Source organism: Cnephaeus nilssonii (genome assembly GCF_951640355.1).
Source record: "Cnephaeus nilssonii genome assembly, chromosome: 13".
Classification (NCBI taxonomy): domain Eukaryota; kingdom Metazoa; phylum Chordata; class Mammalia; order Chiroptera; family Vespertilionidae; genus Cnephaeus; species Cnephaeus nilssonii.
Window position 1 is genome coordinate 31,828,499 of NC_137084.1, and position 16,247 is coordinate 31,844,745.

Genomic DNA, 16,247 nt, shown 5'->3' on the forward strand with positions numbered 1-16,247 from the left:
GTTTTGATTATCATTGCCCAAAGAGCTATCACCAATAGAATGTGGAGTGTGGAGTATAAACATCTCTTCTACAAATTTGAAATGCCAGAAAGGTGGTAGTTCTTGCTCCTTTAGGATACTCACGTGCACAGAGTGTTTTTCATTTATGTGGGTAAATCAATTATGTGGCCTTGCCCTGGCCAGTTTGGTTCAGTGGTTAGAGCGTCGGCTTGCTGACTGAAGGACCATGGGTTCTATTCCCAGTCAAGGGTATGTGCCTTGGTTGCAGGCCAGATCCCCAGCCCTGGTCAGGGTGCCTGTGGAAGGCAAGCAATTGATGTGTCTCACATTAATGTTTCTCTCGCTCTGTCTCTCCCCTTTCCTTCCATTCTCTCTAAAAAATTTAATGCAAAAAATATCCTCGGGTGAGGATTAACAAAGGCAAATAAATTATGTGGCCTTGTAAAATCCTGTAAATATGTGTGTACACTAATGCCAATTACATTATAAGATACTAGTAGCCCTGAGCATGAATCCGTGTGCCAGTAGCTCGCAAGTAGCTCGCTGCCGCCCTCCAGTAGCTCTCCCCACTCCCCCTCCCCCTCGCCCCCCCTCATAGCTTGCTGCCCTTCCCCCTCTTGTAACTCTCCACTGCCCGCTTGTAGCCAGTAGCTCACTGGCTGCCGCCCTCTGTCCACTGTCCTGCCCTCCTGTAGCTCCCTCCGCCCCCCGCCCCCCCCCCCCCCCCCCCCATAGCTTGCTGCCCTGCCACCTCCTGTAGCTCTCCACCGCCCTCTTATAGCTCGCTGCCCCATCCTTCTGCTGATCCGTGATCCGGTCATTATGTGGTCGGTTGTTACGCTTCATGGTGTAACAACCATTTGCATATTATATCTTTATTCTATAGGATATAGAAAAAGTATAAGACATAATCCCTGGCTTGGAAATATTTTGACATTGTTGGAGGAGACTTGGAAGTATACATGAACCAAAGCTTAATTATTTGCCATCATGTATAAGTTGTGGCTGATTATATAGGGAAGACTAAGAATTTTTGTAGATCAGAAAGGTTGTAGAGTTTATGGACAATTTGGGTTTTTCAATATGAATAAAACTTGGTAAGGGAGAAGAGAGAAGGAAGTATTATCCTAGCAGCCAGGGGGAAGAGGGAGCAGGTATGATCATGGTATTATTATGGGAAGGTGAGTTACTTACTGTGCACCGAGGACAGAGGATGTATGTTGAGAGAGTTGTAGGAAACCGAGTTAAGACACATGGGAGTAGTGTATGAAGGATCTGGGAAAGCAGATAGAGGATGAAATGCAATAGAAAATAGGAAGCCATGAGACATTGAGTGGGATCTTGTGAGGACTGTGAGTGGACGGACGCAGGGTGAGGAGCAGTATCAAGGATCAGGCAGACCAGAATGGAGGCCGCAGCAGTGATTTCGTGTGCAGGCGAGAGGGCATATGCTGGGCTAGTTTTTGGTGGTGGAGGCCCATGAGGAGAGGGACTGGCATAAGAGGCTCTGTGAAGGAACAGTCAGCCAGCCTGATGATTAACTGGGCATAGGGGAAGGAAAGCAGTGAGGCCAATAGGACGAGGGGAAAGCTGCTTTTGCAGGGAAGTCTTGACTTTTAGTGTAGGAAGGAGTTGTCCTGGGTTGGAGAGACACTAAAGCCTGGAGCTGGGATGAAATGACAGGACTTCTTGCGTGATACTTAGACCAAGCTGACACTGTGAGGACAGATAAGAGCTCAGAATGTTGCGGTGGCCTGAGAGAATTTTTATTCATAATGCATGTGTTGGTTATTTCTCTTAGAAAACTCTGCTTCAGGAACACACACAAACATAACTGGTGGCGCTGCAGTATTAACTTTCCCTGCAATGTTTCTTATTATTATAAATTTGAAAAGACTTTTGAAAGTCTTTATTATTTGAAGACTTAATATTTTAGGATGTAACAACAAATTCTTGTTTACTTAAACAAGATTCATGCCAAAACCGCATGTAGGAGATAGGTGGTTTTAAATTTGTGATTACATGAGCATAAAATTTTCTACTTACTGTCTTCTATATACTATACAGAAGTATAATATATAATATGTATATGTTTTATAAGATATTATATAATATTTGTATAAGATATATTCTATAAATAGAATATTTGAGTTACTGTAGAGTATATTAATTATAATGTATTTTTCATGTGAAAGTAACATGAGATTATTTTTGACCCATTTTAACTGGACGATAGGTAAATTTTGCAGTTAGGTATATTTTCTGTGGCTGTTACGAATGACCCCATATTCAGACATTCTTTAGAAATGAGCTTCGAATAAAGGTCAGTAAAGCACCTCTCATTTAGAGCATTGGAATAAAGTGTATCACATCATTGTCTAGCCATATCTACCTGTCAAATGAAATATGCTTGTTTGTAAAGCAGCGAACAAAACACCCCTCTCAGCACGTACCATTTTCCACTTCGCTTCATGGAAAAGGGGATGGTGTTGAAATCATTGGAGGCAAGGCACCGCCCGGTCAGTCTTGGCCTGGCAGGGGGAGGGGCCCGCTGCGTCCTCACATTCCCATTCCGAGTGCTGCTGCTCAGGAGACGGCTGCCATCAGTCATCTCACGTGCGGTTTGAAAAAGGCTCGTCTCGCTGGCGAGCAAACTGTTATTTAAGTCCACAATCCACTCGACTACTGCAACAGTTTTGCCAAACTTATCCAAGTATTCTAACACGCTTAAAGATGGCATAAATATCATTTACGGCGAGCAGTTTTCTTCAGACTCCATGGAATGTCTTCCTGCCGCCTGATCTAAGTGTCCCAGTTTACATTATGGCCTTTACTGCCTCTGTTTGATGGAGTGATCAGTAAAAATTTAATGACACTATAAAATAATAAAAATGTCATTAATTTACCACGGATCTCGGATACAGTGGTTGTAAAGTTACATTAATAAACAGAATATTTTTTACAACAAAAAGCATTGTTACGTGGGAACGTATAAATAACACACATAAATTTAAGGGCAATTTTACTGTTAGCACACACATTATTATGGAATAGCCAATAAGTGTATAAAACATAGTATATAAAATTTTATTAAAATATACTGTGCACATCAAAAATTCAGCTTTTATCTAAGCGCAAAGAAAAGCCATTATTGTGTGCTTACTGTTTCGTAGCTGTTCTTCCCCCATCACAATTTTACATTTGTTGCCAGTAAGAGGAAGTTGATTTTTTTTTTTTTTTTTACCTAGATGGAAACAGGCCTCTGTTCTTTCAGTTACCCCAAACCCATTCTCTCTCTCCACTGATGCAAAGACAACATTGATCAATCTTGCCATGGGAGGGAGGGAAAAGTTGCTAATTTAATGCAAAGTTAAAAATGATGCCTGAAGAGTTGAATGGTTTGTGCAGTGACTCTGGAAACAGGGATAATAATGCGGCAGTCTATCTGTCACCAGTGAGGCTGCCCGCCATTGCCTCGGATAACACAGGAAGGTGATGGATGCCTGGGTCTTGTGGCTTGTAACATTTAACATTCATCAACTCTCACTAAAGGGGGCTTTATCATTTAAATATCTTTATTTAATATGCAGCATCTACCTCATACATTATAATCTCAAAGCACTTAGCCAAAGTCCTGCAACACGGCAGAGCGGACTTTCATTTCTTCCAATAACTTTTATGTCGCCTGCATGTTTGTGGCTGACAGTGTTTAAGTGTCTGGTCACAGAGTTGCATGTAAAATGTACATTTCTCTGTCAACATGAAGATGGGGGGATTTTCCTGGAGGGTTGAGATTAAGTCGGCATGGGGGTATTTTGCTTATATCTCCAAAATAATCTTACTTGGGAACTATGTACATTGTGAGAGCTAGTTCAAGTGCATGAAAAAATTTGGAGTTAAGACCTTGCCACCCACAATTTATATTTGTTCCATACAGGGGCATGCTCACTGGCACTTACTGGCTAAAAGTTGAAGCCTCTTGTCACTAACGTAACCTTGAACATCTCTCTGTGCCCGTGTCCACATCCTGTATCTACTAGGCTCACGTTCAAGCTCACCAGTAAAATCTTTGCTTCGCTCAGCTGCTCAGAGGTAACTTGTAGACATCAGGCCCTCTTATCTGATGGCTATGTGGCTGGCAAATAAATATTCTGAGCTATTCTTTGAAGAACAGAAGGAAATCTTCTGGGAGACTACGTAGAAATGTATATGAAAGGGCATGGCTTGGCGGGGTCCTACTTTAATCTCACACACAAGTGCTTAATATTTCCAAGTATAAAATGCAGCCCACCACCCAAAACAGGTGTGTTTTTTTTTCCCATTGATTTATTTTCTGTCTATTTAACAAGTATTTCATGGGGTATTCTTCCTTGACTTCTACCGTGTCAAAATATTGATGTTTTTAAGGAAAGTAGCTCTGCGGAAGGATTTTTTTCAGTGAAGTCAGAAAATCGCACAGCTTCAGAGACATCATGAACGTGTTGTCGAACATTCTGAAATTTTTTTTTTTTGTTATGATGAAAAACAAGCTGATGCTACTGAATTGTGAGCGCACTTCATTTTTTTTTTTTTTGAAAAGAAAATATATCATCATCGTGTAAGCTTTGTTGTCTTAGGATTTTACAAACCATGGCATGTAATTTTCCCTCTTCTCCTTCCTTGTCAAAATATTGATATTCTTTCAGGAACTTTATTTATTTATTTATTTTTCACTGAGAATATTTCGCAGTAAAATCAAAGAGAATGACTGACTAGAAAGATACTTGGAATATGCATACTGATGGGTAGTAAGGTCTGTTGATTTTTCAGAGAAAGTTGTTTCTCTCCTCCCCCCGCCTCCCCCCATGAAAATACAGCTAAAGGTTGTTCTTCCAAGAAGATTGCAGGTGTCACATGAGAACTCTTTTATATTTAACATAGGGAAAGGGTTCACATGCAAATGTCTGAAATTTGAAACACCGTGATAAAACAGAGGTTCCATATTTTGCTTTCTCTTGTACTACTCATCTTCACTTTAACTCTCTTCACACCAGGGCAAACAAGAGTGCTCCTCAAAAATAGAAATTGGCTAATTAAAAGCAGTGTCCTTGCCCTAGCCCAGTGGTTCTCAACCTTCCTAATGCCGCGACCCTTTAATACAGTTCCTCATGTTGTGGTGACCCCCAACCGTAAAATTATTTTCGTTGCTACTTCATAAGTGTAATTTTGCTACTGTTATGAATCGTAATGTAAATATCTGTGTTTTCTGATGGTCTTAGGCTCTACAGCAGTGGTTCTCAACCATTCCCGGAGCTGCAAGCTGCTACTTCATGTCTGTAAATTCAAGCTGGCATGAGAACCACTAGCAGGTTGAGAACCACTAGCAGGTTGAGAACCACTAGCAGGGTCGCCTAAGACCATCGGAAAACACAGATATTTACATTACGATTCATAACAGTAGCAAAATTACACTTATGAAGTAGCAACGAAAATAATTTTACGGTTGGGGGTCACCACAACATGAGGAACTGTATTAAAGGGTCGCGGTATTAGAAAGGTTGAGAACCACTGCCCTAGCCGGTTTGGCTCAGTGGATAGAGCGTCACCTTGCAGACCAAAATGTCCTGGGTTCGATTCTGGTCAAGAGCACGTATCTCGGTTGCAGGGTCCTCCCAGGCCTGGACCCCGGTCAGGGCGCATGCAGGAGGCAACCAATCGATGTGTTTCTCTCACATCGATATTTCTCTCTGTCTTTCCCTCTCTCTTCCACTCTCTCTAAAAATCAATGGAAAAATATCCTCGGGTGAGAATTAAAAAAAAAAAAAAGCAGCTGTCTCCCTTTGACAATGTGTGAAACCCCTGCATGGCTCCTGGGTGCCTCTTGTTGTGTCTTGTGTCTGAGTCAATTTGTTCTTGCGCAGCACTGTTTTCGTCTACGAAGATATGGGGAACCATACCTAATTTGCTTTGTATTTTCATTCTTTTTTTAATTAATATTTCAGAGGTTTCCCTACATTGTAACTAGTTAGTATTAATGATCCAGTTGGTGAAATTCATGATTATAATTTTGTTGCAAATCTTTCAGAGAAATGGCGCTAGGTTAAAGCAAGGTTTATGCTGTGTTTTCTTCCAACACAGATTTCAATACATTCCATGCTGAAGGGGAATTGGAAGACTTCCTGCACCATTTGACTGATGGGAATTAATTATAGAAATATAATGATATTCAAAAATAATCATATTAGAAAGCACAAACGTAGTGAGACTGTACAAATGAGAGACAGCCTCTATCAAGTAATTGTATGTTTGCTCTTTAAGAATATCTCCAAGTTTCTAAACATCTTACAGAAGGGAACACTCGGGCTATTTCCATCTAATACCAAACATGCTCAGTCCAGAACTAGGTCATTGAACAATAGACTGCACAGCAATCAGCACTCGACTGCTGCATAATGCATTAAGTATAACATGCAGAAACCATTCCCGGAGCTGCAAGCTGCTACTTCATGTCTGTAAATTCAAGCTGGCATGACATTTAATATTGTTTCGTAGTAATGAACAACAAGGTTTCATTCATTCATAAGCACAACACAAAGCCAAGTGTGAGTCTGGAGAGTATCAAGGAGGCGCGAAGGGGACACGGGCTGCTTCCGTAGATAAGAGCACCCTATTAATGATGGCCAGTGAGCCCTCTGCCACTGATCTGGAGAGCTGCGAGGGGCAGTTCACTGTGGCATTTCAGACTCCCGCTTCTAGAAGAACCGGTTAACAAGTAAAACACCTTTGGGTTTCCCTCCGATAGCGGCAGGAGTAGTTCACTTTGACTCAGTGGCTGGCGAGGAGTAATGTCCTCCTTTTCCCGCCCCAGGAACTTATGGTTGAAACTCCTAGGCAAAACAATAGTGTCCATGCATGCCACCATCTAGTTGGCCTGCTTTGAGATATTTGCTTCTGAAATCCTGACTTGTATTTTCCCAGGAATACCAGTGCCACATATGATCTCTAAATGGGACCATGCCTCTCCCATTAAATAGCAGTACGTCTATTTGAAAGGGAACTGCTCTCACAAGTTGGGCACTTTGGGCTGAAACTTCTAGATCGCATTCCTTTTAGATTCCTGGGGCCAGCACAACAGCAAGACGATGCGCAGTACAGCGCTGGCAGGTGTCCAGGCCCAGGTCCCCTTCCCTTCCAGGTACTGTGGTTTAGAACCGGGCAGCCCTGTCAGGCCAGCACCCGGCTCCCACGGAATCTTCCTGCAAGATGTTCCGAGCCCACGATGCACAGAAATGATGTTTGCACATCTAAGTTTTTTGCCCACTAAGCAAGACAGAAACGGGAAGGAAACGTGGCTGTTTGGGAAGCTAGAATAAGACTCTGATTGTTCTTTCCTCTAGGAAAGAACGCGCTTTGAGAACTTGGGGCCCCCGCTAACAGGCAAGTCGAGCGAAGATGGGAAGCTGGGCCCAGGTGTCATCGATCTCACGCGGCCAGAAGACGCAGAGGGTGAGTGGCTTTCCCTGCAGCTCTTTCCTGCGGCCCTGGGTGTCCCTGGAAGTGTGTCTGAGCCATAGGATCTTCCTGGTCTTTCTTGGGAGTATCAGCTCAGTTTTCTTGACAAAGCAGAGCAAATGTTAGTCTTCATTGTATGTTATAATCGAGGATTTTGAGATGCAGCTAGATCCGATATTACTCAGCAATCCACATACTTCAAGGTGCCATTCTAGTTTTAAACTAAAAGGACCCTCTGCATTCCAATGAACAAATGAACAACAGAATTCTGTTTCAACCACTTCCCTGCGTTCTTGTTAAAAAAGAAAAAAAAAAAAGGACAAACATATAAAGGAGGATTTTTTAAAAAACCCCAAATCAAGTGTTCCCCAGGTGCAATCCAACCATTTTGGGAACTAAATGGTGGTTTGAGCAGATTTGGCATAAAATTAATAATGACTTGGGTAAGGCCCAGCCTGGGTGTGGGCGCTAACCATGACTAGCAATGCCTGTCCACTCCTCTGCCCTTTCTGTTTGTTTGTTTTAAATGCACAGCAGCAAATCGGCAGAAATTGCTCCCCAGAGGCAGGGCACGATTTACGAGTTAGGCCAGCACTTCAGTGGTGATGTTGCCTGGTTATTTACTGTGTCATCACAGAATAGGGGCTGGTTTTCCCGTTAGTTGTTCCTTTTGCAGATTCCCTCCCTCCACCCGCAACAGTCAGGGAAGATTAGAGTCACACAATACTTCACCTATCTGGGGTCTCAGCTAAAGTCCTTCTTTAGCTTCAGGGATGGAATCCTTTCTATTATCCCTTTTACTGGCAGTATTTGTCCCAGGACCCTAATGCCCTGAAAACGCATGAAGACATTTCATAGCAGCATGTGAGCTGGGCATAGCTGCCGGTGATATTCGGCCATCCCAGGCCGTTCAGAACACCTGGCACAAGCACTAAGGATGGGTAGTGTCAGACTACGGAGGCACCTCAGAGGGTTTCCAGAAGACAGACTTTTCATACAAGTAGGGGTAGAGTAGGGGTAGAGGAGGGAAGAGGAGGAAGAGGAAGAGGGAAACGAGAAGGAGGAGGAGGGATAAAGAGGGCTCAAAACCAGAAATATGCCCACTGTCTTCAATGAAAAATGTGTACAAGACCACATTGACATCACTGTTCTATAGACACTTAGAAGTGCAGGTTTTTCTCTGGTGAGGACTGAGGTTCCTTGGTCTAGGGAACCAATATTCAGGTCTGGCCCATCTCAGTTTGGTTGGAAGGCTGTACTGTAAAGTAACTAAATCATGGACCATACACAATGAAATATTTTTTATCGCTTTGAGTTATTCAGTCTGTCTGTTTTCAATAGACTAGGAGTTACAGAATTCTATCTTTACCCTATTCTAACAGAGTTTTCATAATCTGTAGTTTATCCTTCTTCATTTGGTGTTTTAGCTATATAATGGGCATAGATATAGTAAGTTACCTCTCAGTAATGCTAATAATGATATTATGTTCTGGGTAAGTTAAAAATTATTAACCATTACAAAAGGCAAACATATGAAAAGCTTAACTATAGTAAAACATGTTGTATAGAAACATATTTGGAAATTCCACTCAATACCAGATTATCTGGATTCAAACCAACTTCCTGATTACATTTTGTTGTTGTTATTGTTTTGTATGTGTGTGTGTGTGGAGGGGGGGTACAAACATTTTATTAAGCACTTATATGCCAGAAAATGTGCTACATTTTCCACATACATACTATATTTTTTATTTACACCTCATACAACTCTGTAAAGAATGTATTATTATTTTTTCCGTTTTATACATGAGGAAATTAAGGCTGAGAGTAATTAAGTAACTTGCCACAGGTCACACAGCTAATAAGTGCAGAGCTGCGAATTGATACCAGGCAGCCTTGGCTCTGGTAGCCCAGCTCTTAAATACTGTGCCAGCGTATACTGCACGCCCTATGTGCATAGATATATTTGTGATGCCTTCATTTTTTGAACAAACTTCTTGTGACCTTCCTCAGAATGGCCCATTTCCTCTCCCCTAAATATAGCAAGTCATGCCCCACTCCAGCTCTCCTGTGACTCCGTCACACGTAGCCGCAGTGCCTGCTGAGTGTAATGGTAGAAGGGCTGTCGTGGCCCAGGAGCTTAAGGAGCGTGTGCAAAGCTCCCTTCAGCAGCTTGCCCAGCATTGCCATTGAGACCTCATGTGCTTTTGGGGGACTGTGAGCTCATGAATGGAGTCAAGTTACATGCTCTGATTCGGACAGAAGCCGGTGCCTTTTGTGAGGGCTGCTGGGATGGGTAGTTGCCTTCTGCTGACTTCAGGGTATTTCCTGGAGTCTGTTCAAGTGTGAGCTGATTGCAAAGCCGGCTGGAGTTACAGTTCATATTAGAGTCCGAGTAGATAACAGGTACACAGAATACTTGCTCCACGTTGCTCCTTTCCCTTAGCAGAAAGAGTAAGAGGGGACCGAAATGAAGGGATAGCTAAAACATTTATAAGCTCCTTGTGTCAGCTTGTGCTCTTCAGAGCAAGCAAACAACTATTGGGTGCCACTGTGTACCAGTCCCTGAACCAGACACTGGATAACCAAAGGAAACAAAACAGACATGTTCCTGACCTCTTGGGGTTTAAAGTCTAGTGAAGGAAGACAGAAGATTAAAAGGAAAATGCACACGTACAGACAGACAGACGTGATTATCATTGAGAAAAGTACTAAAAAGGTGAAGACCTCTTTGTGCCCACAGAGATTCAGAGAGAAAGCTCCTGGGAGAGCTCAAATGTCAGGTGAGTTTGGTGGCTGCAGCCCCGAATGCCACTCCTTCTCGGTCCATACATGATAGTTTCCATGTTTCCTCTGGCCTTGGAACAGAAAAAGTTAATTTTTTCAGCTTTATTGAGATATGATTGATATATAACACTGTGTAAATTTAAGGTGTACAATGTGATGATTTCATACACGTATGTTATAGGAATTGATTACCATAATAAGGTTAGCCAACCCATCTGTCACCTGCCATGATTATCTTTTTTTTTGTGTGTGTGTATGAGAAAATTTAAGATCTACTCCCTTGACAACTTCATATGCATAATACAGTATTGTTATCTATAGTCACCATAACTGTACATTAGATCCCCAGAGGTCATTCATCTTACAACTGGAGTTTGTACCCTTTGACTAAGGTCTATCCACTCTCCCCAGCCCCCAGCCCCTGGCAACCACTATTCTACTCTCTGTTTCTATGAGTTTGGCCTCTTTCAATTCCACATGGAAGTGAGATCATGCAGTATTTATCTTTTTCTGCCTGCCTTATTTGACTTAACCTAATGCCTTCAAGGTCCATCACGTTGTTGCAAATAGCAGGATTTCCTTTTTTATGGATGAATAACATTCCACCGTATTTATATCACATTTTCTGTATCCATTCATCTGTTAGTGTACACTTACATTCTTTCCATGTCTTGGCTATTGTGAGTAACGCAGAACAGCAATCTTTTTTTTTTATTAATATTTTTATTTGTATTGATTTCAGAGAGGAAGGGAAAAGGAGAGAGAGAGAGAGAAACATCAGTGATGAGAGGGAATCATTGATTGGCTGCCTCCTGCACACCAGATCGAGCCTGTCATGTGCCCTGATCGGGAATCGAACCCTGACCTCCTGGTGCATAGGTCGATGCTCAACCACTGAGCCACACTGGCTAGGTTCAGAACAGCAATCTTAAGGTACTCTGCCCTTGATCCACTTCTACCCCATACTCCTGTAGGGCTTCTGAGGTGACTAAAGTAAGGCAGCCTGGGAAATCAGCCCTGTTCCAGCCCGGCTTCTGTGGAAAACGTCTGCCCGTCATGAAAACGCCGATATCACTTAGTAAGCAGCTTGTAGACCTGCTCCCCAGCTCTGAGCATGGGAGCTGCAAGGGAAAGGTCATCGAAATAGGCAGCTGTGCGTGTGTATTAACCACTCATCAAAATCAAATGACAAAACGATAAGCCAGGAAAACAGAAATTAAAAATATAAAAGGCAAATGCCTTCAAAATTTTATTTTTAAAGTCCAGCTGTTATTTGGCTTGAATATGACAAGACAGCATTTCTTGTTCACCGTGATATTTATAAAACTACAAATTCATTGGTGCTGGGGGTTTAGGAAACACGTTTAAGGTCTTGTTAATCTTTGAAGCAGTTGAAGGCTTCATGTGTTTTGAGCAACAAAATTGGTTAGCTCTTATATGGGACATGCAAGGAAGAGAGGTCTCGATTAGCTGAGTCTGTCACCATGTATTAAGAACGACAAACAGCCGTTTAACTTTTTATGGACTTTTCATATAGCGTTTTCCCTCACCTTGTTCTCCTTAGGCAAGAGTGCAATTCTTATCCCAACTCTCCTAGTTTCGAGGTTGCAAAGTACAGTAGAAAGGTCTGGTTATTGGGAGATTTGGATTTAAGCTCTTTTGCTAAATGATGGCAAACAAGGGACTAATTCCTCTGGGTTTAAGTTTTCATCTTTTATTTTTTATTATATTATATTATTTATTTTTATTTTATTTTTGGATCACTATTTATCCCCTCTATGCTCTCTTCCACCTCCACCCTCCCTCCACTACTACCCTCAAACCTACCCCTACACACACACACACACCACCACCACCACCAGTGAGGTCTGCCTGCTCTCTATGAGTCTGTCTCTATTTTGCTTGGTAGTTCAGTTTGCTCATTAAATACACGTATGAGTGAAATAATATGGTACATTTTTTATCTTTTAAAAGAGGTATGTTGAGTTCCATTATCTCCAAGGTCCCTTCCAAACCCAAGATGTCATTAGGATATTCATAAAACAGACTGTACGTTTCTTAAAAGAAAGGTGGTCTTTCCATAGTGACTTCCACGTAGTTTTTTTTACAGAAAAATAAAAGAGAAGATCGGTACCTTCAAGAGTACATGTGCCACTTGCTCAGTCAGGTTTTCAAGTCCATCGATCTTGTCTTCTTGTTGATGAGATCACTTCAGTAGCATTTCCCAAATACCTTTCACAGATGGGCACCCTCCCCTTTCTCCTCCCATCTTCCCCCAGCAGCATTCCTTGTGGTTTACCTTCATTTTTATATTCTTGCCTTCCCATTTTTTTCCTCTTTCTCATACCTGGGGTTGCTAAGAGGGATACTTTCCTTTTTTTTCCCCATTTGTTTTGTTTTGCAGAATAGTTTGGGTACAAAAACGTTCTTGTAACTCTTACTTTAATTCTCAAATTCAATTGCTGTGCCCCAGCCTCAGAGGGGGGCTGCACCTCATTTTGGTGGGAATAGTGCGGTGTGCGCGCTGAAAGGGATGCGCTCCGAACAGGACTATCATGGCCAGACTTTCGGACCCTGGGTTGGAACTGTAATGATGTTCTCCACGTATTAAAAAGTTACATTGATTAGAATGGAAATGGATATGTGAACCAAGAATAGCCACTTTTAGAACTGTTGCTCTCAGGTTCTCAGATTTGTTTAGGAGGGTTTTATAGATTTGTACTGAATTTGTGAATTGGGTTCCAGCCAAGGTGGCCTTAACCCTTCTGAAAGCTTCATTTGTTTTTAATATTTTTTGGGTGAACTTCTGATTGCTTCTCAGTTTTATATTTCAGAATAACTTTGTTATTGTCAACTTAAGCTTTCTGTTTATAGACAAATAACAGAGACTGCAACTTTTCCTCTTTTCCCTTAAAAATGCACTATTTAATATGAATGTCTTCTCTTACAAACCCTGCTTACCCTTTGATCCATCCCCTGGGAACTCTTTGAAGCTTTTTTCACTCCCTTCCCCTGCCCTGGATCCTTACTCCTGGTAGAAAAGAGCGGTTGACTCCATGATACACGGCTCATTCAAGGCAGCAGAGGCATAATCTAGGGTGGGATTTAAAGGCTGCAACTATTTACACTTTGGAATGAAAAGGTCTCTATTAGCTCAGGCCCAAGCAGACACTACTTCACGCTGCAGCCCTTAGATTCTCAGAATCACAGTAGAGACATCATCAAAGTTTTAGTTCCAGCCAAGAAATCACATGTTATATTCCTGACCAGTGTTCATCTTATTTCTGTTCAAGTGCCTCTAATCGTCCAGTGACTGAAAACTGACTACTTCCTGAGAAGCTCTTTCCAGTACTAATTATTAATGATTAATTCTTTGTTATTTATAGCCCAAATTTGCCTCTGCTTCCATTTAACTCCTACCCATTGCTTCTAGTCTGACTTCTGGATTCCAACATACTAGAACTTATCATTTTCCCACATGATACTCCTTCAGATATTTGCTCAAGGACTAGGAGACTTAAATTGCAGTTGTTTCACCCTAAGCAAGTCTCTTTCCCTGAGCTTTCTCATCTGTAGGTGGGGAAGCTGGACTAGGTGATTTCCAGTTGACAGTCTTTTTTAACTATCTTATTTCATTTCCAAGTAATTGAAATCATTTACCTGTAAGTCCGTTAGAATGTACCAAGTATTAATTAAAGACCACACCATCTTTTAGATAAATGAAATTAATATAGAAATATGGCAGTGGCAAGATGTCTTCGCCCAAGAAGGCATCTAAGCACTAGAATATATACCAGGAATAAAAGATGGGGAATTGTACACATTAAAAGAAAAGACCCATGCCCTGGCCGGCATGCTCAGTGGTTAAAGCACCGGCCTGAGAACCAAAGGGTCCCGGGCTTAATTCCAAGTCAAGGACATGTACCTGGGTTGCAGGTTCCCCACCCCAGTTGGGGAGCGTGCAGGAAGCAACCAATTGATGTGCCTCTCTGACATCAATGTTTCTCTCTCTCTCCTCTCCCCACTCCTCCCTCACTTCCACTCTCTCTAAAATCGATAGAAAAAATGTCCTCCAGTGAGGATTAACAAAAACAAATAAAAATAAGAAATAAAAGATAAGGTAAGTCAGAAGAGAGCATAACCAGAGCTGTGCTGTGGGCTTATGTGTCTGACCTTTCATAACTGCCTAAAACTGTGTTTCCAGGCATGTCAGAGACATGAATAGGCAACGCAGTCTCCATGGAACCAGCAGGCTGGGGTCTGAAGCCGGGAGAGGTAGCCAGGGAGGCCCGGGACACAGTGAAGACTGAGTAACAGCCACGCAGGCTGGGAGATAAGCAGAGTTCCCAAAGCCCTGGGCTCTGGACTAACTCTGTTGTAGGAGTATCACAAAAATGTATTTTACTGTGGATATAAACAGTTTTAGAGGATCCTGTGCACCAGTTTATATCAGCACTACATATAAAGTGCAGCTCTCTTAAACAAGCAAATAAACTTCTCTTAAAGATATATATTTGCTGTGTCTTAAAAGCTCCCAAATAACTTTTAATGTTGGTGGAAAACAATTTCTATTGAACTCTCCAAGTGATGGATAGTCCTGATGGGGCAAGTGCGTGAAATGTCAAGATTCTTGTATGACTCCATCCCCTAATACTCTATAAAGGGAACTCCATCTGCTCCTCAGAGTTGCTTGCGCCAGAAAGCCTAATCAAAGACTCAGACTCTCGTTAGTGAGGAACCTAGCCCTGCCCAGTAGCTGGTTTTCATTGAACTGCCTTCTCTAAAGGAGTATCAGTGACAGTGTATATAATCAACACACACACACACACACACACACACACACACACACACACACACACACACGAAAGCATCTATTTTCTGACTGTATATCCTCTACCCTGGAGAAGAAACCCTTGTCTGTGCCATTGCTGAATCACACAGAAGTACTTCCCCATCTTGCTACAGCAGTTGGGCGAGAAAAGATTAACACTATCTACCATGAAAATTAGACTCAAGACAAGAGCAGCCAACATCTGTTCCCAGTGGGACTGTAAAATTGGTCCATGCCTCCTCAGCAGTAGGTATGTCCGCTTCCCATACCAACACATTAGAATAAACCCTAGCCCAGTGGTCGGCAAACCGAGACACGCGAGCCACATGCGGCTCTTTGGCCCCTTGAGTTTTTAGCAAAGGCCAGCTGAGGAGTACCCTAATTAAGTTAATAACAATGTACCTACCTATATAGTTTAAGTTTAAAAAATTTGGCTCTCAAAAGAAATTTCAATTGTTGTACTGTTGATATTTGGCTCTGTTGACTAATGAGTTTGCTGACCACTGCCCTAGTCCATGGAGGCCAATCTCCATGTTTGGACCGACTGCGTAGTTTTTTGAAGTATTGACCCTGTCCCAGAGTCCTCCTCTCTCGGCAGCAAGAGCCACCTCACTTCCCATCTGTAGGCTATAGAATTCAGCCCAACCTTAGATTGGTAGGATTTAAAGAATCATGCCAATTTTGAGTGCTCTTTAATTCTCTCTGCTTAAGGTCAGGATTGGGTTTGAGAGCCACCTCCCCCTCCCCCTTCAAGTTATGTTAACCGTGCTTCTAATTCATTCCAAAAAGTCAAGAATCCATTGGCATTTGCATTCTACTGTAGACTGTTGCATTTAGGAATAGACTGTGAAAGTAACTCTGAACTAAAACTTTTAATATGGACAGAAGAATTCCATAAGAATTTCAATATATTCAACCATCTAAAATTTATTCTAAATATACAAATTTCAGTTTTACTGATATAGTATATAGTTTATATACTTTCATGACAGAGAAATTACTTAAGGCTGCTTTCAATATAAGCTCACTTTTGTCTGGGAAGTTTGATCCTATGTAGGACAAAATGAAAAAGGATGATGCTAGTCCATGCTGCAGAATAGTAGAACTGTTAGTGAGGGAGAAAGAAAAAAACAACTGT

The 16,247-nt window shown here is 41.9% G+C and overlaps 1 protein-coding gene across 20 annotated transcripts in view; it reads left to right on the forward strand.

The window, feature by feature from the left end:
• SOX6 (SRY-box transcription factor 6) overlaps positions 1–16,247 on the forward strand; it is a 558,867-nt gene that overhangs the window by 512,048 nt on the left and 30,572 nt on the right. For all 20 annotated transcript variants that reach the window (XM_079789455.1, XM_079789470.1, XM_079789454.1 and 17 more), the window contains one exon: positions 7,377–7,485. In XM_079789455.1, the coding sequence (XP_079645581.1) occupies positions 7,377–7,485 (109 nt within the window). The remainder of the gene's footprint in view (positions 1–7,376; positions 7,486–16,247) is intronic.